The 22598-nt window shown below is 45.1% G+C and overlaps 1 protein-coding gene across 8 annotated transcripts in view; it reads right to left on the minus strand.

The window, feature by feature from the left end:
- Nucleotides 1-22598, minus strand: part of LOC147015973 (GON-4-like protein) — a 216485-nt gene that overhangs the window by 176934 nt on the left and 16953 nt on the right. For all 8 annotated transcript variants that reach the window (XM_085848645.1, XM_085848644.1, XM_085848646.1 and 5 more), the window contains exons 5-8: nucleotides 17643-17741; nucleotides 13318-13497; nucleotides 2440-2625; nucleotides 2040-2250 (exon numbers count right to left, since the gene is read on the minus strand). In XM_085848645.1, the coding sequence (XP_085704771.1) occupies nucleotides 2040-2250; nucleotides 2440-2625; nucleotides 13318-13497; nucleotides 17643-17741 (676 nt within the window). The remainder of the gene's footprint in view (nucleotides 1-2039; nucleotides 2251-2439; nucleotides 2626-13317; nucleotides 13498-17642; nucleotides 17742-22598) is intronic.

Raw genomic sequence — 22598 nt, forward strand, 5'->3', positions numbered from 1 at the left:
AGGATTGAAAGACATGTTCCACACGTTGGACCAGCTTGTGATTTTAACCAGATCTGCAGAGAGTGAAGAGGCTGCTGCTTGCCAATGACAGATGGTATGGCATTGGGTGGAGTCATCTGCCAAGATATAAAGAGGATTTTCCAGAAAGTCAGAGAGATCATTGATGAAAACCAGAAAAAGAACAGGGCTAGCCTGCGTTGAGCAACTCCAGCCTGGACAGGAAGAGGGGATGTGAGAACTCCATTTAGAGCCACATGTTGGCTGCGACAGGAGAGGGAGTCTGTGAGGCATGAGTGGAGATGTCCTTGGATACCACAGGAAGAGTGTTTGGTGAGCAAGGCATGGTGCAAACCATGTCGAAAGTACGTGATATGTCTAGAGAGATGGCTCTGATTTCATGTCTGGCATTGAGTACCTCCATCCATTGGTGGGAGAGCAGAAGCAGCATATCCCGGGTAGAGTGACCTGCTCTGAATCCAAATTGATGATCGGAAATAAAGCCGTTGGAGAAGAGGAAGGATTCAATGTCAGAAGCGAGGATGGATTCCATAACCTTGCTGATAAATGAGAGGAGGCCGATTGGTCTGTCATTGCAGGGATCTGTTTTTGCACCTTTTTTATGCCGAGCGGTAAAGTTTGCTGATTTCCAAGCAGATGGCAGATGACCTTGAGCAAATGAGAGCGTGAATAGAACAGAGAGAGGGTGAGCAAGAGCAGAGGAGTAGGTTTTTAGAACACGTGGGCTGATGGCGTCTGGACCGGTTGCAGAATCTGAGTCGTGGTTTGACAGCAAGCTCTCCACTTTGTCAGAAGAAAAGGACACAGGGTCCAGGAACAGCTGGGTAAAGTGGGTGCAGAAAGCGATGGGTCTGGGATACAAGATTTAGAAGCAAACACAGAGTTTAGGCATTCAGCCTTTCACGTGCAGTGTCAGCTGTGCTGGCATTTGAGGTAAGGGTGGGGAGGGAAGGGGAGCATACACCAGAAATAGACTCAACTAGAAGGGCACACCGTGGAGCGCATACCTATTATACCATAACATAACTTTTTGAGATATCATGCTACATATCGGTTTCGACCAATCTCTCAATGGTGAAGAATCACTAAAATAATTCTAGTAGTCGGATCCGGATCTGGAGCTTCATTAAAATCTAATCATTGCATCATTGTCACACACTGAACCTATTCACAAAATTTCATCCGGATCCATCAACAACTTTTTGAGATATCCTGTACACAGACAAACAGAACGACAGACAGACAGAAAGGAGTCAAAACATAACCTTCTTCACCTTCAGTGGCAGAGGTACTGGATACTACCAGGATTTGGAGGAGACAGACAGGTTTAAGAATTCAGACTTGAGATGAGAAAGATGTGGTTTTCTGGCTCTCCTGAGGGTAGACACACACTTGTTCTGAATTTTGTGGAAGGAAATGAGATTGCCTTCATTTGGATTAGCCTTTCATGAGGCGAAGGCAAGTTTTTTCAGGCCAACTGCCTCGCCGCAAGCTTCAGTATACCATGGGCTGGAGGAAGGGTGGGACAACTGAAGACGAGATGGGATAAATCTGTGCATGAGACAGCAACAACTTTGTGGACAGACTGGGTGTATGACAAAGACAAAATGATCTGATTCGGTGAAAATCCGAATCTGGATCTGGACATGAGAATTTTTTGTTTAAAGCGATTCTTTACAATTGAGAGATTGAGCCAAAAACTAACTATATAAAGCATGATATTTCAAAAATGTATTGGGCCCGATATGTTTTCCTGGATCAGGCTTATGTGGCAGAGGTATGTGCTCTACCGAGTGCCCTTCTATTATAGTCTGTTATGCAAATATGTAAAACCTGGTCTGTGAACCTTCAACATTGTTAAAAATATATAATAATAAATTAATAAATGACAATAATAGTAGTTTTCATACAAATTTTCTATACAACATGCATACTATATATACATCATTTAAAACTTATTGTATTCAATTAATTGCTAATTATTCCAAAATAGAGAAAGACGCCCCAGTATTTCCACTTGCCTCCGGCATCATCATTCATCAGACCATGGAGCCAGAATTGCCATTGTTCATCGCCCAGTGCTGTGTCCTCGTACATGTCCGGTGTGATGTCGGGTGGCTGCAGTGCGGCTTCCAGCACACCAATAGGCATATCACGCAAGGGCCGCTTTGAACGAGTCCGAGATGCAATGAGGTTTTCCTCGCTATTGCTCCCATCTGCATCCTGCATTGACTGCAAAGTGCATGGGGAAAACAAAATTTATACACCTCTTCCATGAGCCTCAATCTTTAAAAAAAACATTTTATGATAAGTAATAAAGGAGGGGGTTTAATGGAGACAATGTAGTGAAAGGGGAGATGGTATAGCGAAAAACATTTCTCAAGTGTAAGATTGGTGGACTTATCAAGCAAAGTCCCACACCTGAAATGATAAACTGGAAGATTCAGACACCAATTCTGCATCAACAGCATTCAACTTGTCCATGAATGCAGAGTCACCAGCAGGCAGGCGTGGTTGAGAGGGTGGTGGAGGAGGAGGACCCATTGGGACCACACAAACACTGATATGTTTTGACCTTTGAGTTGGAATGATCTGCATTTCTTCAATCTACAAAACAAATAGTTAAATACATAAGCATGCTTTGGCGTCACATAGTCAGCTTTGGCATTCCATAGATAGGAGTTTCTCAAAAAAGCCAACACATAATTAATGAACATGTTGTGCAATGCAAAGTTAGTAATGAAAGTAATAATACTCCAATAAAAAATAGCCCCGGAGAGGACTGATGGTTATTTCACCAACAGACAGGATGAAAATGAGGGATAAAGGGGAAGGGACCATGCTCCCCCCCTCCCCCCTTCCTGAAGTGGTACGGTCATGGGGAGCACAACTTAAGTCAACATTCCGTTATGTTTGTTTCCATATGTTTCATGAAGAGTTTGGTCTGCATCTGGCCGTTGGTTTCTGAGAATATTTTAAAATACTGTTACGGATTTACGCCCGCCCAGCATGCGAGTGACCACGTTAACCAATAACGGCCGCTCGCCCACCGAACGGACAATCTAGTCGTGACTTTCTGGAACAACGCCAGAAACCAGTCATGGGTGGGTTTTTAATCCCACCACGGCCCAGTCCGTATTCTACCCGCGCGCGACAGGGTCAATGACCGAATATCGATATACCTAAGTATTCGTGCGGGTAACCTACCGAGGGACCGTACCTCGTCGAAGGCCTCTTTGGACACGAACCGCTTAAGCGGTTCGTTCCGTTCTGGGATAACCGAGCGGGTATTATCGCCAGACCTCGCCGGATCCTATTCTATGATCGGTATTCAAAAACCAACTAGTATTCCGAAAGCAAGATAGCAGTTCAATTTGGGGAAAAAAAGACACGACGAACGGTTTAACATTCACACAAGCACATTTATTATTTTACACAGATGCACATATACAGCCATGCAATCAATGGGGGAAGGGGACAAGACATGAGCAAGGTAAAAACACTACAACCGACTATGGTTATTTTTCACAGGCACTTAACAGTTCTACTTGTCGGGACTCGGCGCCACATCATTCACACAAAGAAACAAAGAAAAGACCACCCTCATAGACAAGGGGGTCAGGCTGGGCCCGTAGGCCTTTATGGCGCGGGACTTGGCAGACCGAACGAGTCCCACGAGACCGTGCAGGTTACCTTCCTTGCTGGGGCGACCCACGACACTCCTTCCCCACGGCAGCTAGCGTAACCGCGGTCCGGCCCAGGCCTCGTCTGACGGCCCGGTGATTCGGGCCCAGCCGGCAACACCTCAGAGGAATGAACGGGCCTTATGCTCTTTCCGAGTTGATGTTCTCTTTAAGAGCCCGTCTGTCCCTCGCGCTGCTCGGACTGGTAACCTCTCCACGCCCCACACAAACGCGCTGTCATGCGTGGCACGGCCAGCCTGGTGTGTTCCCCGCTCCGTCTCCTCGGCAAACCCAGACTTCCACTGGACTCGAGCTCCGCTCCTCACACCGCTCCAGATCCCGACCGCTTCTCCCTCGGATCGACTCGACTCTCTTCCAGACCCCCTCCAGACTGGTTGAACTGGCGCTCTGCGCGGCCTTTTATAGGGCTGGTGAGGCGAGATCTGATCTCCGCACTTTCACCTCTGAGCTCCGACCTCTGCGCGGAAAGCGGACATTGTGGAAATCATCGGCGCTGCACGGCGAGAGAACCCTTGCCTCCGACCTCTGACCTCCGCGTGGAAAGCGGACGTTGAGGAAATCATTGGCGCTGCATGGCGAGAGAACCCTTGCCTCTGCCTGCAGCGATGCCGTTGGATCGGATCTCGCCGCTGCTGGCGCAAAGATGGCGTCGTTTCGGAGACGAAGGTGAGGCGATGTTTGTGGTGTGGAGATGTTGACGGTTGCTGGCGAAGCAGTGAGGATGGCGTGGTTTGTTGAGAGGCAGGTGTGGTTGTGGTGGTGGAAATGCAGTTGGTCTGAAGCGGTTGTTGAGAGTGATGTTGGTGGTGGAGGTGGTTGGTCCAAAATAATGATAGCAAAGAATAACTGCTAACTCAAAAATCACAGCCCTGATAACACGAATAATTCCCATTAAACAACGGTGGGGAAATCTAACTGAACACAGACTTACGGGAATAACTGAACTAAGGACCTTTATGGTGTTCTGCGAATTTCCACAGCTGTAACAATATATTACCTGAAAATGAGACAAAATCCAACTTTTACCAACTTTCAATAGGCAGATCTCAATGGGGAGCACAACCCCATGAGGCCTTACTGTCCTGATGCATTGTACCAAATTTGGTACATAAGCGCTCAGGTAGTTGTGGAAAAGATGTTTTAGTGAAAATGAGAGATTTGGGAAAGGGGGAGGTGGCCCCCTTTCTGGGAGAATTACAGCCATGAGGAGCACAACTTAAGATTAGGGCATGGTCCCGATGCCTCATGGTGAGTTTTGTCTGGATCTGTCTGGTGGTTTGTGAGAAGATTTTTGAATAAAATACCAATATTTAGGGCCAAACCGCCCCTTTAATCCCCTTTATAGGAGTGCTCAAAGGGCGGAGGAGCTCCTTGTGAGCCAACGGCCATCCATATCTAGTGCCCAACTGTGTCTGCAGACGTCCTCCTGCAGTTGGGTTACTTTTTTATTAGGAGGTTGGTGGCAGGATTTGCACTCCGGCCACCGTAAAACCCTTCATTCCGCAAAACACAAAAACGCAAAAAAATCTGAAAACCCACTCCGTGGGAGTACCTCCTGTGCAGCTTCCCTTCGCAGGGCAGCTCACCGGATTACGGGATTGGGGCAAAGCCTTCGGGACCACCAATTTTGATGATAGTAGGGAAACCACGGGGTAACATCCCTGGGTCAGATTGCGGGAGAGTGTGTCGGAGTGGTGCTGAGGTGTCGTCCACAAGACGGCGGTCTCCTTGGGTTAACCTGAGGCGATCCCTTCGGGTGGGTACCTGGAATGTCCTATGCCTAAGAGAGGATGATCACCTGTCTCTGTTATCATCTGAGCTCAAGCGTTTGGACATCGGGATTGCAGCTCTCTCTGAGGTTCGGAGACCGGATTGCGGCGAGATAATGGTGGGTAGTTACAGCTACTTTTGGTCTGGTCGCTCTGATGGTTACCATACCCAAGGAGTTGCTGTAGCTGTGTCCAATAAGCTGACCCCAATGATAATTGAGGTAACACCGGTCAACGAGCGTATTATGAGACGAAGGATTCGTCACTCCTTTGGTGTCATTTCCCTGGTCTCTGTTTATGCTCTGACTGAGGCGAGTGATCTCACCGTGAAGGATGCATTCTATGCCATGCTCGACTCTGTGGTTGATCAGTGCCCCAGACGAGATACACTTCTAGTCTTGGGCGATTTCAATGCATCGACTGGAACTGATAGGGATGGTTATGAGGTGTGTGTTGGTCACAATGGGTCAGGAACTATGAACCAGAATAGCACTAAGTTCCTTGACTTTGCAAGAAGTCATGGACTTAGGGTGGCTGGTTCATGGTTTCAGCGTCCACAAGCTCATCGCTGGACTTGGTATTCCAACGCTGGCGGTGTGGCAAAGGAGATTGACCATGTCCTCATTGACGGTCGTTGGAGGATGATCCAGAACTGCAGGGTCTACCGGAGTGCTCAGTTCCTCAATACTGACCACAGGCTTGTTGTAGCAACTCTAAAGCTGCACCTTAAATCCTGGAGAATGGAACCATCCCAGCCTAGGCTGGATGTTGGCAAGCTCAGGGATGAGAGAGTAGCTGATGAGTTTGCGAACAGGCTGAGTGGATACTTGGGGGGTCTGCGTGCTTTGGGGGGTCCTGAAGAGTTGTGGAGTGCCTTCAAGCCCATCAATCCTTGATGTTACCGGTGGATGCCTTGGAACTCACCACAGGGCAAAGAAGAATTTTGTCTCAAATAACACTGGATACCATTGACCAGAGTCACAGGGCCAGGCTGAATGGCAGATCTGAGCTGTTCAGGGAGCTGAGGGGTAAAACTGTACATGCCCTGAGGGTGGACAAGGAGGTCTGTGTGCGAGGAATCTGTGAGGGGGTGGAGCATCACCTGTGGACAGGTGATTCTCATCCCGCTTACAGGGGAATTCGCGCATTGCGTTCATCCAAGCCCATCCCTCGGAGCACTGCAGTTAGAGCAGAGAGTGGTAGGCTCTTGATAGAGGAGTCTGAAGTGAAGGCCCGCTGGGCCGGTTACTTTGAGCGGTTGTACCTGGCTGATCCCCCAGCTGTCGAGTTGGACGTCAAGGGTGTTACAATCCCTGTTGCTGACCCTCGAATCAACTGTGCTCCACCTTCGCTTGTGGAAACACGGGCTGCGGTGAACCAGTTGAAACGGGGCAAAGCTCCAGGGATCTGTGGCATCCATGCTGAACTTCTCAAGGCTGGTGGAAATGCTGCACTCGTGTCGTTGCATGCAGTTTTGTGCTCTGCCTGGAACACAGGCATCATCCCAACTGACTGGAAGAGGGGCCTTGTTGTTCCTCTCTGGAAAGGGAAGGGTGATCGCCAAGACTGCAAGAACTACCGAGGGGTGACGCTGCTCTTAGTGCCGGGCAAGGTCTTTGCTCGGATAATTCTTGATAGCTTTCGCCACCATCTGCTTGAGCATCAGTGTCCAGAGCAGTCAGGCTTTACACCAAAGAGGTCAACGATTGACTGCATCCTTGCTCTTCGTGTCCTCACCGAACGCAGACGAGAGTTTCGGCAGGGACTGCTTGCAGCCTATGTTGATCTCTGTAAAGCGTTCGATTCAGTGAATCGGGATGTCCTCTGGAGGATTCTTGGTCTTCGTGGGGTGCCAGCAAAATTGATCGATCTGATGTCTGAACTCTAGTCTGGTACTGAGAGTGCTGTGAAGTGTGGTGATACCATCTCTGACTTATTTCCAGTTGTTACTGGAGCTCGTCAGGGGTGTGTACTGGCCCCCACACTTTTCATCACTTGTATGGGAGGATGTCGGAGAGATCAAGCAGCGGTGCATCATTTGGGAATGTCAAGATCTCGGACCTTGATTTTGCAGATGATGCAGTCATCTTTGCGGAGACTTTAGATATCCTTTCGGGGGCCCTCGAGGTGCTGAATGAGGAGTCGGAGCCGCTGGGATTACGGGTTTCTTGGGTCAAAACTAAGATCCAGACTTTCGGTGACATCTTGGATGCTGCTGTCCTGTCTGTGTCTGTTTGTGGTGAGGATGTTGAGGTCGTGGAGAGATTCACTTACCTTGGCAGTGATATTCATGTCTCTGCTGGCTGTGAGTCAGAGGTCAATGGACGTCTGGGTCGGGCCTGGGGAGTTATGGATTCATTGGATCATGGGGTGTGGCGCTGCCGCTACCTGTGCGGGAGGACGAAAGTCCGAGTCTTCAGGTCCTTGGTACTTACAGTCTTTCTCTATGGATGCGAGACTTGGACTCTGACCAAGGATCTGAGACGGAGACTTAATTCATTTGGTACCAGGTCTCTTCGGAGAATCCTTGGCTATCGCTGGTCGGATTTTGTGTCCAACGAGCGGTTGCTGAGAGAGACTCGGATGAGATTTGTTACCTGCATAGTCCGTGAGCATCAGTTGCGGCTGTATGGACATATGGCTCGTTTTCCTGACGCTGATCCTGCTCACCAGATTCTCTCAGCGAGGGAGTCTCATGAGTGGAGGAGGCCAATGGGCCGACCACGTGCCTCATGGTTGCAGCAGGTTGACCATCATCTCAAGGAGATGGGGATGGGCCTGGCATCTGCCTGGGGGATGGCCAGACGGATGCCCCTGGAATACCGGCGGAAAGTGGACGCAGCGACGCACTGTTCTGGCACATGCTCCCACACCTGACCTGATGGGAGTGAATCCGGATGGGGAGCGCAACCACATGAGACGTTGCTGTGATGATGCATCGTACCAAATTTGGTTTACATCAGTCAGTTAATATCGACATAAACAGACATTTTGAAGGACATTATTATAAAAAGACATTCTTTTCTGATAATGTCCTTCAAAATGTCTCTGTTTATGTCTATATTAAAGTTTTGTAGTACCACGCATCTTTTTAATCAGTCAGTTAGTTTGTGAGGAAATGTTTGAGTCAAATTTAATGGAGGTAAGTACGGTCAGACGGACAGACACCGAGACCCACTTTATTAGCTTATTTCAGGGAAATAATGTAATCGTAAAGTTTTCAAAAATTGTTTTTCGTTGATTGATCAAAATTGCAAAACTGATTCATAAAATTAATCCAGAAAGTTAACCTTTCAGTGATAAAACGAAAAAGCCCATCTTATGGAGTGAAACATCATCTTTGTACAAATTCCCCCACAGCATTTTGTTCCATGTTATACTCAAATTAAATCTTTGTGCAAATTTCCCCACAGCATTTTGTTCCATGTTATACTCAAATTAAATCTTTGTGCAAATTTCCCCACAGCATTTTGTTCCATGTTATACTCAAATTATAATCCACAAAAATATGACAAAACTTCCCATTGATACAACCTGACAACTATGGCAAGAGGTACACAGTGAGTATGAACAAGCCTGTTGATTATCCCATCAAAAATGACTTTTACCGAAGCCACTTGAGGTGGATGGAGGTGATGTTTTCACCACTACCTGTCTGGTTGTCTGTGAGCAGGATACCTCAAAACGTTATAGAAGGATTCAGACGAAATTTGGTGGACAGGTTGGGTGTGTGTCAAGGAAGAATTTACTCGACTCTGGTAAAGATCAGATACGAGGATTTATATTAGTGATTCTTCACCCTTGAGAGATGGGGCCAAAAACGATATATCGCATGAAATTCCAAAAAGTTGTGGACGAGTTATGACAAAACTTGGATGAATTGGTTAGGTGACATGAACAAGCCGATTCGATTTTGGTTCAGGTCCGGATCCAGATCCGGACCTATGAGTGGGATACAAAACGTAAACTGTTCGGCCTGGCAGAGATATGTGTTCTTCCGAGTGACCTTCTAGTTTCCATTGCAGTTACATGCCTCGATTACATTTTGATCGAACCTTTAATGCATGATACTACACCACATTACACTTGTCTACACCTACTTTAACTATCTAAGTCTCAGGTGGCTCCTGAATGTCACGATTCCGAATTGGAGAATTAAAAGCTATCCAATAAGATGGTTGCATACAATTATACACGTTTCTCACAATGGTGGTAAAACTCAAGGGAAAAAAAAATGTGTTGCACATTACCCAGAAACAAGACACCACACAAAAACATGTTTGGATTATAACCTTGTTTTGGCAAGAAAAGGAGAGGGGTGATTTACAGAAAACAGCTGTGCAAAAACGAAAGCCGAGTTATGAGCATCAGTTGCTTGTTTCAGTTTGGCAATTTGTATGTAGTACATGAAACCCAACGCTGGGAATGTAACGGCAAACTGAATTCTGCACATACATATAGTTAAACACACACTTCCCGGATACACTCGAAATGTCAAGCCACGAATGCTGACGTCTCTGGATGTTTATAATCATTGCAATGTATCCAGCGATTCGTAGCTCTCAACAGGCATTCAATAATACGAGTGAGGAAAGTGAAAACAACTTTATTGTTAAGAAATGGCTAGTTTGGCACGCGATTAGCTACACGTTAAACATACACCTCCCGGATACCATGTCAAGCCACGAATGCCGACATCTCCAGAGGTTTATAAGCATTGCAATGTACCCAACGATTCGTAGCTATGATGAACAGGCATTTGATAATATGAGTGAGGAAAGTGAAAACAACAACTTTATCGTTAAGAAATCGTTGCGGCCTGTTGCAAGTCAGGGCAAGGTTGAGCAGGCCAAAAAAACATGGCGTCTTCAGACCCCAGCGAGGTTACCCAGGAAACGCCTTAAGAACCCAGACAACATTTTGTTCCATGTTATACTCAAATTATAATCCACAAAAACATGACAAAACTTCCCATTGATAAAACCTGACAACTATGGCAAGAGGTACACAGTGAGTATGAACAAGCCTGTTGATTCTCCCATCAAAAATGATTTTTACCGAAGCCCAGAACCAGAATGATTTTTACCAGAACCCAGACAAGAACCCAGGATCGCCTGATGAAGGATGTAATTAAATAAGGCCGTTAATTATCTTCAAAAGGGGTGTTTTAATTAATACAAACACCCAATTTTCAGTTTTGCCCTTCCTTGGAGTTTTCTTTGTATGATTGCAAAGTTTCAGGCTGCTAGGTTCCATAGTTTTGAAGTTATGCAGGAGACACACTGACACACACTGACACGCGCGCACACGCACGCACGCACGCGCACACACACACACACACACACACACACACACACACACACACACACACACACACACACACACACACAGCCATTTCTTAGTATAGATACACCTCCAGGAGATGCCCAAAATGTCAGATATGTCCGAATTGGACAAATGAACACTTTTTTAGGAATCGGAACTGCTGCTAAGTTCGATTCTGGAGATTACATTTTGGAATTCAGCTTAGTTTAAGAGATTCTCAAGGTTATCGCATGTGCAGAAATGAAATAAAGCCACAAACGCTGGCATATCCAGGCATTTATAAGCATTGCAATGTACCTAGTGATTCATAGTGAGGAAAGTGAAAAAAAACTTTATTGTGAAGAAATCATCATGGCCTGTTCCAAGTCAAGGCATGGGTGAGCAGGCCAAAAAACATGGTGGATTCAGACCCCAGTTAGGTAACCAGGATACACCCGAAGACCCCAGAGAGCAAGATGGCTGAGGAACACCTGATAAAGGATAATATGGAATAGGCAAAGCCTAGAAGCGAACGGAGAATTCTTCTTACATTCGCTTCTGACTTTACATAAAACATGTTCACAACTGTATACTTGCCAACTATACCGTGGTACATGTAAGCGCCGCACAGCTGATGATTTTGACGCAATTTCCGGTTACTTCGGCCTGGATTCGGGATCAGCGATCAAATTATGTAAATCACGATTTAAAAATATTTTTTGATGATGCGGGAGATATCTTTATTAAAATTAACTTTGGGAAAAAAATAATTGAATAAATAAATAAATAAAGGATCAATTCTGGTCAAGAATAAAATAAATTTAAAGTTCCGGAAAGAGTTTCAAAATCACTCCCGGTAATGTTAAATACAAAATAAACACTTCCTGTCATGAAAAAAATCACTTTCGGAAGAATAAAATTAACTTTGGGAAAAGAATAATTGAATAAAGAAATAAACACTTCCGGTCATGATCTCCCGGCATGCATCATTCCCCATAAGAAAAACCGGAAACAAAAAAAAACCAGAAGCAAAACAAAAATGGAAGCAAAATGGTCATAGCCAACGACACGGATTCACAATTGCCAGGGTATTGTGTTGTTTTGTTGTTTCCTATTCTCTCATGTGCACGCATTAAGTAATATTCACAAGATAGAAATAAAACCCAATCGTGTTTATACACCGCACAGCGTTTAACAACAACCGCAAGCAAAACGTCTTAGCTAACGACACGGATTCCAAATAGCCAGGGCTATTGTGTTGTTGTTGTTGTTGTTTCCTATTCTCTCACATGCACGCGTTAAGTATTAAGCTCACTTCGTTCGCTATAATTAAATAAGGCCATTAATTATCTTCAAAAGGAGTGTTTAAATTAACCCAAGCACCCAATTTTCACTCATAAACTTCCGTGGAATTCCCTTAATATGCATGAAAAGTTTCAGGCTGCGAGATGTCATGGCTTTGGAGTTATGGAGGACACACACACACACACACACACACACACACACACACACACACACACACACACACACACACACACACACACACACACACACACACACACACACACACATTAGTATCGAAGCAAAAATGGCAGAATTTTCCTCTTCCCCTCTGCAATGTATTTTCCATACGTCAGGTCCAAGGGGTGGTAGACTGATGCGCCATGGTGCTTCACGGAGTGGAGACGGCGGCTTGTAAATACTATATTGTAAAGGAGTCATTTCTGTCTTTCTGTCGTGCTATAACGAGATATAACGACAGTGGATTCAGGGATTTCACATGAAGGTTTATGACGCAAATGACGTGGTTTATGATGAACATCTTTACAGCTGTGGAGGAACTCTGGGAAAGGTTTGAAACAGCAAAGGGCTTACCTTGGGTAGCCTTTCATGATTGCTTTATGCAGCTTATTCGGCTTGAAGTGCAATGGAGGAGTCAATTTATTTATATAATCTGAGCCACCAAGATTAATTGAATTGGTGAAAGCTAATTGGTTATTCCCTCCATTCACAGGTGAGAGATGTGGGTAGGTCTTTGTCTTTACATTTATATGCTGACTGCTTTTGACGTTTGCATTATTAACTGTGACAAACACTTTCTTCAATTGCTTCCCACCTTCAATACAGAATAAACTTGGGATGAATTTCATTGCATTCGTTTAAAAAAAAATTCAATTAATAAATGGCGACCCACTACACAATCAACCAATGGAGACAAAAATCAGTTAAAATAGTTATTCTCCTTTGTTCTTGTCTGAAAACGACAAACTATCACTCTACAAAAATCATTTATTTTTGATTTATTCATCAAGTGTATGGTAAAAGCTGGAATTAATATTTAATGATAATTATTTGTCGTTACATAAAAGAGTCGGCAATATACAATGAAACAACAGAAATTGAAAGCACAATATCAAATTTTAAAGACTGTTTTCTGATAAATTATACTGCTAGAATGACTTTTAATGCAAGTTAACCTTCCAAGAAAGAAACTCCCACGAATGCAGAAATGATTAGCTTACTTGTGATGCAGGCTCTCCTTCGTTTTTCTCAATCTCCTCAACAACATCCTCTTTGTTCTTCGGTTCTTCCTTTGATGGTCTTGCAAGAAGTTGTTCCCGAGATCCACGAGGGCTCCGAGGAGACATAACCTCCCCAACACTAACTGATGGGGTGCTCTCCACATCGCTCTCAAGAAAAATCTGAGTGGTCGTCATGTGTAAAAAAAAACAACATAAAAACAAAACTTCAATTTGAATTGATGAGTTCAAAACATTGCATGCCTGTAACAAAGAAATATTGTATTTTCTTACAAAGGCTACAAAAATTTACCATAACTGGAAGGGCACTCTTCGACACTGCGATGTCACCAGATATTCGTTCGCCCACATTATTACATCATTTTACATACTTGTACCAAGTTTGATTTAAATCCCAGAACCCAGATTCAAAATGTTAAATAATTCGGGCTGCCATAAGATGTATCGGATCAGGATGAAATTTAAATCATATATTCCTCATGACTACTAGATCATAAGTGTGAAGTTTCATATTGTTTGATGAAGCGGTACACGAGAAATATTTTTTTTTTAAGATTTTCGTTGAATCCAATATGGCTGCCAGACCATGTGACCTATTAATTATTCGTGAACACCCTGGTATCCCCAAGGCTTAGGGAACATGTGGGTGAAGATTCCTCTCATTCTGCCAAGCCGTTCTGGAGAGGGTTTTCTCAGGTTTATTGTTTTAAAAAATTATAGCTGCCAAACCATGTGCCCATGACGTCAAAGGTGGAGAACTTTTTGTTCTTCATGGATGGGCAATCATACCTGTAAAGTTTCACCTCGATCAGTTCAAAAATCTTCTCCGAAATTGTTGAAGGCTTTTATGTTAATATATATATATATATATATATATATATATATATATATATATATATATATATATATATATATATATATATGGCTGCTGAACCACATGACCAATGACATCATCAATTCATTACCCCATACAATTTAGCCCAAGATGACCCTCAAACTTTTCATACAGACCGGATAAAGATATCCGATCTCTCCAACCCCTGTCCCTCTTCTGATCCCGATCTCTCCTTCTCCTCTCCCAATCCCAATCCCGATCTCTCCTTCTCCTCTCTCGATCATGATCTCTCCTTCTCCTCTCTCGATCACGATCTCTCCTTCTCCTCTCCTCTCCCGATCATGATCTCTCCTTCTCCTCTTCTCTCGCGATCCCGATCTCTCCTTCTCTTCTCCTCTCCCGATCTCTCCTTCTCTTCTCCTCTCCTGATCTCTCCTTCTCCTCTCCTGATCCTGATCTCTCCTTCTCCTCTACAGATCTCTCCTTCTCCTCTCCTCTTCCCCCTGTTGACGGGACTGTAGTATGTACAAATCAGATTCAGAGCCAACCGGTGGGGTGCAAATGTCGCCGCATGTAGGAGCAGTTGGTTTTGAATGCTCCCACCACATTCCTTAAAGTACCCGTGTGTGTGCGCGTGCATGTGCGTATGTATGTGAAAGTTGCCGTTGTTGCCTGCTATCTCCACATGTGAGTGGGGTTCATCAGGAGTTGAAACAGCGACCTACCAGGTCTCGTCCGTGTGTGTGTGTGTGTGTGTGTGTGTGTGTGTGTGTGTGTGTGCGCGTGTGCGCGTGTGTGCGTGTGTGCGCGTGTGCGTGTGTGTGTGTGTGTGCGTGTGTGCGCGTGTGTGTGCGTGTGTGTGTGTGTGTGTGTTGTTGATTGGTATCTACATATGCAGGTTTCAGAATGTGGAAAGGAGTCCTTCCAGGGCGGGCTCAAAGTATCCACATTCATTTTGGTAAGGGGTCACGATTCATGGACCAAGCTGTGAAGTTATTTTTTCTCCAAGTTTTATGCTGAGGGTTCTCTTCAGGATCGTCAATGAGCCCCAGACAGTTTTGAACTGTAATTTGTTTGTGATAATATTCCCAGGGGTGGTTTTTAGCTCACCTGGAACATAGTTCCGGGGAGCTTATGGGATGGCACGTCATCAGTCCGTCCGTCTGTCGATCCGTCCATCCACAAATACTTGCAACTTCTTCTCTGAAACTACACATACTATTTCAATGAAACTTTACCACAACCTTCATCACGGCATTAAAAAAATAAACATAATAAAATACAAATCAGGGTTTGATGGGGTCGACAGAGGGAGTTTTTTTTTGGGGGGGGGGGGTTCCCACCAAAATAGGCATTTGCTTTCTTCTCAGAAACTACACACACAATTCCGATGAAACTTGACCACCATCTTGACCACCCGTGATGTACCAAAGTTTGTTCAGGACATTAAAAAAAATTGGGGTCTTTGGGGTTCTCCGAGGGGGTTGCCCCCCAAAATATGTATTTGCTTTCTTTTCTGAAACCACAAACACAATTTCTATGAAACTTGACCACAACCTTTATCATCTGTGATGTACAAAAGTTTGTTCGCAGCATTAAAAAAAACAAAAAACATCCATAGGTATTTACTTTCTTCTCTGTTAAATATTTTGTGGGTCATCCATGTCTACCAGTGGTTCCCTGGTTATCTTATCCAGCCACTACCAGGTGAGTGCCCAGGGGTATTGCCCCCATGTTAAATATTTCTGTGAGGTCCTTTGTCATCATTCCTGTCGGTCTAGCTGTCACTGGTACAACTTTGGCATTCTTCAGCTTCCAGAATCTTTTCACTTCATTCTTGAGGTCTTGTTGTTTGGTCATTTTCTTGATTTCTGCATCGTTTAGTCCAAAATCACTGGTATTAACACCTCACTTAGCAATGACCTCTTCTCTATTTTTGCACCGAAGTATGATATCCGGTTACAATGCTTTGTTTTTGATGTTCACGCTTGATGGGATCATTAGGTCGTATGTGAGCGGTACTTCAATGTTTTCAGTGATTGTTTTTGGTTCATGTTCCCACTAATTATCTGGAACTGGGATATCAAAGTTTTTACAGATAGATGTGCGAGCGGATTACATTATAGATGTCTCCGGACATGTTCGGGCGGTAATTATATTATGCCTGGTGTTGGCTTAATGGTGAGGGTGGTGGGCTTGGGATCCTATGATCCTGAGTTCAAACCCCACTCGGCTGTTGAATTAATACCAGGTGGGGTTTCAAGATTGACAGAGTCAAACGTCAGGGTCACATGGGCTAAGCAGACCAATCACAGCAATGATGTAAATGTGATGAGAATGAGGAGGAGGAGGAGGAGGAGGAGGAGGAGGAGGAGGAGGAGGAGGAGGAGGAGGAGGAGGAGGAGGAGGAGAAAACAATTTGAAAACCCCTCCTATTGACAAAGTCAAACGTCAGGATAAAAAAAATATTTCGCTGGAACCGCTTCATCAATCGATTTGAAACTTCACAATTATGATCGAGTACTCATTGGGAATATATTTTAAATTTCAACCTGATCGGACACATGGTCTGGCAGCCAGAATTATTCAATGTTTTGAATATGGGTTCAGGTATTTAAATCAAACTTGGTACAAGTATCATGATGTAATCATGTGGGCGGAGGCATACCTGGTGACGTCATGATGTCAAAGAGAGCCCTTCGAGTTTTTGGGGTTTTAAAAAATATTCTTCATAATTACTCACACAAAATTTCCGATATAGTATGGAGAATCTCACATACAAAATCAGACAATTTCGTGAATATCATAGTTATAAATCAACCTAATCTTAACTTTTTCTGCAATTTACTACATTCCATTTCCCCCCCCCCCCCATGTCAGATTCAGTTTTCTGTTTCAAGTCAGTGATTCCATGAATTCCGTCCATTTGAAATGATCAAGGAAAACAATTGGCTCCATTAAGGATTTGGATACTGAGCTTTTGAGAAATTGAACTCGACTCAGAAAAATTCACCTGTCATTACAGTAATTGAAAGCTATTGTACCAAAACGCATAACTTGCTCAAAAATGAGATTCAAGGAGGTGTCATCCGGCTGCCTCGTACAGTCTGCTCGCATGTGATGAGTTCTTTTCCATGATTTTAAGGGAAGGAATTAAAATACTGTCTACAAAATGCAGGATTGTCCACGTCCCTGTAACCTGCATTATATGGTCAACATTCTGCCAAGAAGACGTTGCCAACATAAGATTAGCGACCTTTTGTTATTCAAGGGTCACAGTATGTAGATAGCATGATCAACAGGACAAAACACTTGATGACTAGAAACTCGACCACAAAAGCAAGAAAACAAAGCAAGTGATCATAGGACCTGTTTTGCATTAGATCTCGCACTGTGTCAGTAGCTGAAAAAATTCCAAAATTCTAAAACCACAAGAGATGACAAGGAAGCAGGTATTCTGAACATTTCTAACCTCTTCACAAGTGTCTTCCTCTTCCTCCTCCTCTGGCTGGTACTCTTCATCTGAAGAGTCATCTTCTTCTTCAAGAGGGATGTCCACAAATTGTGGTACCTATAAATAAAATAAAACATTTTTACAAAATCCCAAGTTTCAGCTGATGTCAAAGCATACAATAACAATATGAATTGACGTATCTGTATTTTCAAAATTTGAACCAAGGACATAGGCGACATTTGCGAGGGGCAAATTTGATTGGTCATGACATAAAATGCCGTCATACTACTTTGTGCAAGTAATGCTAAACAAAAGGTATATAAAATGGTGTTTTAGAGTGTTCAAGTATGTAATTCAATTGAAACAAGAAGGGCACTTGGTAGAGCGCATATCTCTGCCACGCAATGCTTGATCCACGAGAACATATCTGGCACAATACATTTTTGAAATATCGTGTTATATATCGTTTTTGGCTTGATCTATCAATTGTAAAGAAGCACTTTAAAGATTAACTATTTCCCATATTGGGATCTGAATTAGGATCTTCACCAAAATCAAACAAATTTGTCCTTGTCACACACCCAACCTGTCCACCAAGTTTCGTCCGAATCTGTCCACAACTTTTTGAGATATCATGCTATATATCGTTTTTGGCCCTTTCTCTCAATGGTGAAGAATCACTTAAAAATTCTCGTAGTTGGATCCGGATCCGGAGCTTCACCAAAATCTAATCAGTTCTTCCTTGTCACACACCCAACCTGCCCACAAAATTTTATCCGGATCCGTCCACAACGTTTTGAGACATCCTGCACACAAAGAGACAAACAGACGAACAGACAGAGAGGGATAAAAACATAACCTCCTTCCATCTACGGTGGTGGAGGTATTAAAAGAAAGATTTTACGAGTTGTCAAAATTAATCTTTTTTCTCTTGTTTACCGCTGTTGTTTTTCATTGAAATTAAAGCCTATGGTCTCAAACGTTGCTGGCAGGTCATGCAGCAAGCGCTGTGATTAGACTCAATTTGTGCCTTGCTGCCTTGTCAAGTTCGGGGGTTCGATTCAGTTATATTAATGAGCCTTATTTGGTCACAAATGAACGATCAGCAATATGTTGCCCTGATGAGCCCACAACAAGGGCGAAATCGGGATTGGCATCTCTGCTTTTGTCTGTTCGTGATCATAGGCTTTAATCTCAGTCTGCAAAGGCTGTATACCTGGTGTTGGCTCAATGGTTAGGGTGGTGGCTTGGAATCCTCTGATCCTGAGTTCAAACCCCACTCCACTGTTGAATTCATACCAGGTGGGGTTGACTCAGCCTGTCATCCTTCCGAGGTCAGCAAAATGAGTGCCAGCATGCTGGTATACTGTGTCGGAGTGGCGACCCGTCCAGGATTGTGTCCAATAGCCAAGGAGACTGCTTAGGCAGCACCAACGCTCTGCATGGAGTATGGTCCCGATGGATGGATGGATGCAAAGGCTTGAATAACAAATGGATGCCTCCTAGTTTGGAGGTGATGTGTTGGTGCAATTTGTTTACATGACATCAGCGTCACGTCACCGAGTCAGTGTTGTTCTTTGGTTGAATTTAATATTCCTGACTGCAAACCTCTTGACTGGTAATCAGCAGGGCAGGGACAATGAGCTCGCATAGCAGGTGATGTATTGCTGACAGGTCGTGCAGCAAGCGCTGTGATAGGACTCCATTTGTTCATCTCCTCATGCGTCCTATGCTTCCCCTTGATCTCACTCTCACTTCTACTCTGCTGTTGGTGTTTCCCCTTTTCATTTTGTTCCTTTACATTATGTTGTCACTCTTCGACGAGCCTCGAACATGAATAATAATAGAAAAAAAACCCAATTCATCAACCAAGTTTTGTCATAATCCATCCATAACCTTTAAGATATCATGCTATCGATCTATATATTATTTTTGGCCCTTTCTCTCAATCGTGAAGTATCACTTCAAAAATTTGAGTATCTGAATTCGGATCCTCACCAAAATCTAATCAATTATTCCGTGTCACACACCCAATCTGTCTACTAAATGTCATCTGAATCCGTCCATAACTTTTTGATATATTGTCAGGTCAGGTCAGGTATGGGAGCATGTGCCAGAACAGCGCGTCGCTGCGTCCACTTTCCGCCGGTACTCCAGGGGCCTCCGTCTGGCCATCCCCCAGGCAGATGCCAGGCCCATCTCCATCTCCTTGAGATGCTGGTCAACCTGCTGCAACCACGAGGCATGTGGTCAGCCCATTGGCCTCATCCACTCACGAGACTCCCTCGCTGAGAGAATCTGGTGAGCAGGAAAAGCGTCAGGAAAACCAGCCACATGTCCATACAGCCGCAACTGACGCTCACGGACCATGCAGGTAACAAATCTCATCCAAGTCTCTCTCAGCAACCGCTCGTTAGACACAAAATCTGACCAGCGATAGCCAAGTATTCTCCGAAGAGACCTGGTAGCAAAGGAATTAAGACTCCATCTCAGATCCTTGGTCAGAGTCCAAATCTCGCATCCATAGAGCAAGACTGGAAGCACCAAGGACCTGAAGACTCGGAGTTTCATCCTTCCGCACAGGTACCGGCAGCGCCACACCCCATGATCCAGTGAATCCATGACTCCCCAGGCCCGACCCAGACGTCTATTGACCTCTGACTCACAGCCAGCAGAGACATGAATATCACTGTAAGGTAAGTGAATCTCTCCACGACCTCAACATCCTCACCACAAACAAGCACAGACAGGACAGCAACATCCAAGATGTCATTGAAAGCCTGGATCTTAGTTTTGACCCAAGAAACCCGTAATCCCAGCAGCTCCGACTCCTCATTCAGCACCTCGAGGGCCCCCAAAAGGATGTCTAAAGTCTCCGCAAAGATGACTGCATCATCTGCGAAATCAAGGTCCGAGATCTTGACATTCCCAAACGATGCACCGCAGCTTGATCTTTCCGACATCCTCCCTATAATCCAGTCCATACAAGTGCTGAAATGTATGGGGCCAGTACACACCCCTGACGAACTCCAGTAACAACTGGAAATAAGTCAGAGATGGTACCACCACACTTCACAGCACTCTCAGTACCAGAGTAGAGTTCAGACATCAGATCGATCAGTTTTGCTGGCACCCCACGAAGACCAAGAATCCTCCAGAGGACATCCCGATTCACTGAATCGAACGCTTTACAGAGATCAACATAGGCTGCAAGCAGCCCCTGCCGAAACTCTCATCTGCGTTCAGTGAGGACACGAAGAGCAAGGATACGGTCAATCGTTGACCTCTTTGGTGTAAAGCCTGACTGCTCTGGACGCTGGTGCGCAAGCAGATGGTGGCGAACCCTATCAAGAATTATACGAGCAAAGACCTTGCCTGGCACTGAGAGCAATATCACCCCTCGGTAGTTGTTGCAGTCTTGGCGATCACCCTTCCCTTTCCAGAGAGGGACAACAAGGCCCCTCTTCCAATCAGTTGGGATGATGCCTGTGTTCCAGGCAGAGCACAAAACTGCATGCAACGACACGAGTGCAGCATTTCCACCAGCCTTGAGAAGTTCAGCATGGATGCCACAGATCCCTGGAGCTTTACCCTGTTTCAACCGGTTCACCGCAGCCTGTGTTTCCACAAGCGAAGGTGGACCACAATTGATTGGAGGGTCAGCAACAGGGATTGTAACACCCCTGATGTCCAACTCGACAGCTGGTGGATCAGCCTGGTACAACCGCTCAAAATAACCGGCCCAGCGGGCCTTCACTTCAGACTCCTCTGTTAAGAGCCTACCACTCTCTGCTCCAACTGCAGTGCTCCGAGTGATGGGCTTGGATGAACGCAATGCGCGAATTCCCCTGTAAGCGGGACGACAATCACCTGTCCACAGGTGATGCTCTACCCCCTCACAGATTCCTCGCACATAGGCCTCCTTGTCCACCCTTAGTGCACGTACAGTTTTACACCTCAGCTCCCTGAACAGCTCAGCTCTGCCATTCAGCCTGGCCCTGCGACTCTGGTCAATGGTATCCAGTGTCCTTTGAGAGACAAAATTCTTCTTTGCCCTGCGGTGAGCTCCAAGGCATCCACCGGCAACATCAAGGATGGTGGTCTTGAAGGTAATCCACAACTCTTCAGGACCCCCCAAAGCACCCAGACACCCCAAATGTCCACTCAGCCTGTTCGCAAACTCCTCAGCTACTCTCTCATCCTTGAGCTTGCCAACATCCAGCCTAGGCTGGGATGGTACAATTCTCGAGGATTTAAGGTGCAGTTTTAGAGTTGCTACAACAAGCCTGTGGTCAGTATTGAGGAACTGAGCACTCCGGTAGAACCTGCAGTTCTGGATCATCCTCCAGCGACCGTCAACGAGGACATGGTCAATCTCCTTTGCCGCACCGCCAGCGTTGGAATACCAAGTCGAGCGATGAGCTTGTGGGCGCTGAAACCATGAACCAGCCACCCTAAGTCCATGACTTCTTGCAAAGTCAAGGAACTTAGTGCTATTCTGATTCATAGTTCCTGACCCATGGGGACCAACACACACCTCATAACCATCCCTATCAGTTCCAGTCGATGCATTGAAATCCCCCAAGACGAGAAGTTTATCTCGTCTGGGGCACTGATCAACCACAGACTCGAGCGTGGCGTAGAATGTGTCCTTCACGGTGAGGTCACTCGCCTCAGTCGGAGCATCGACAGAGACCAGGGAAATGACACCTAAGGAGTGACGAATCCTTTGTCTCATTATACGCTTGTTGACCGGTGTTACCTCAATTATCATTGGGGTCAGCTTATTGGACACAGCTACAGCAACTCCTTGGGTATGGTAACCATCAGAGCGACCAGACCAATAGTAGGTGTAACCACCCACCATGATCTCTCCGCAATCCGGTCTCCGAACCTCAGAGAGTGCTGCAATACCGATGTCCAAATGCTTGAGCTCAGATGATAACAGAGAGAGGTGATCATCCTCTCTTAGGG

The sequence above is a fragment of the Eptatretus burgeri genome, chromosome 12, assembly GCF_056783735.1.
Source record: "Eptatretus burgeri isolate ZD-2024b chromosome 12, Ebu_testis_v1, whole genome shotgun sequence".
Classification (NCBI taxonomy): Eukaryota; Metazoa; Chordata; class Myxini; order Myxiniformes; family Myxinidae; genus Eptatretus; species Eptatretus burgeri.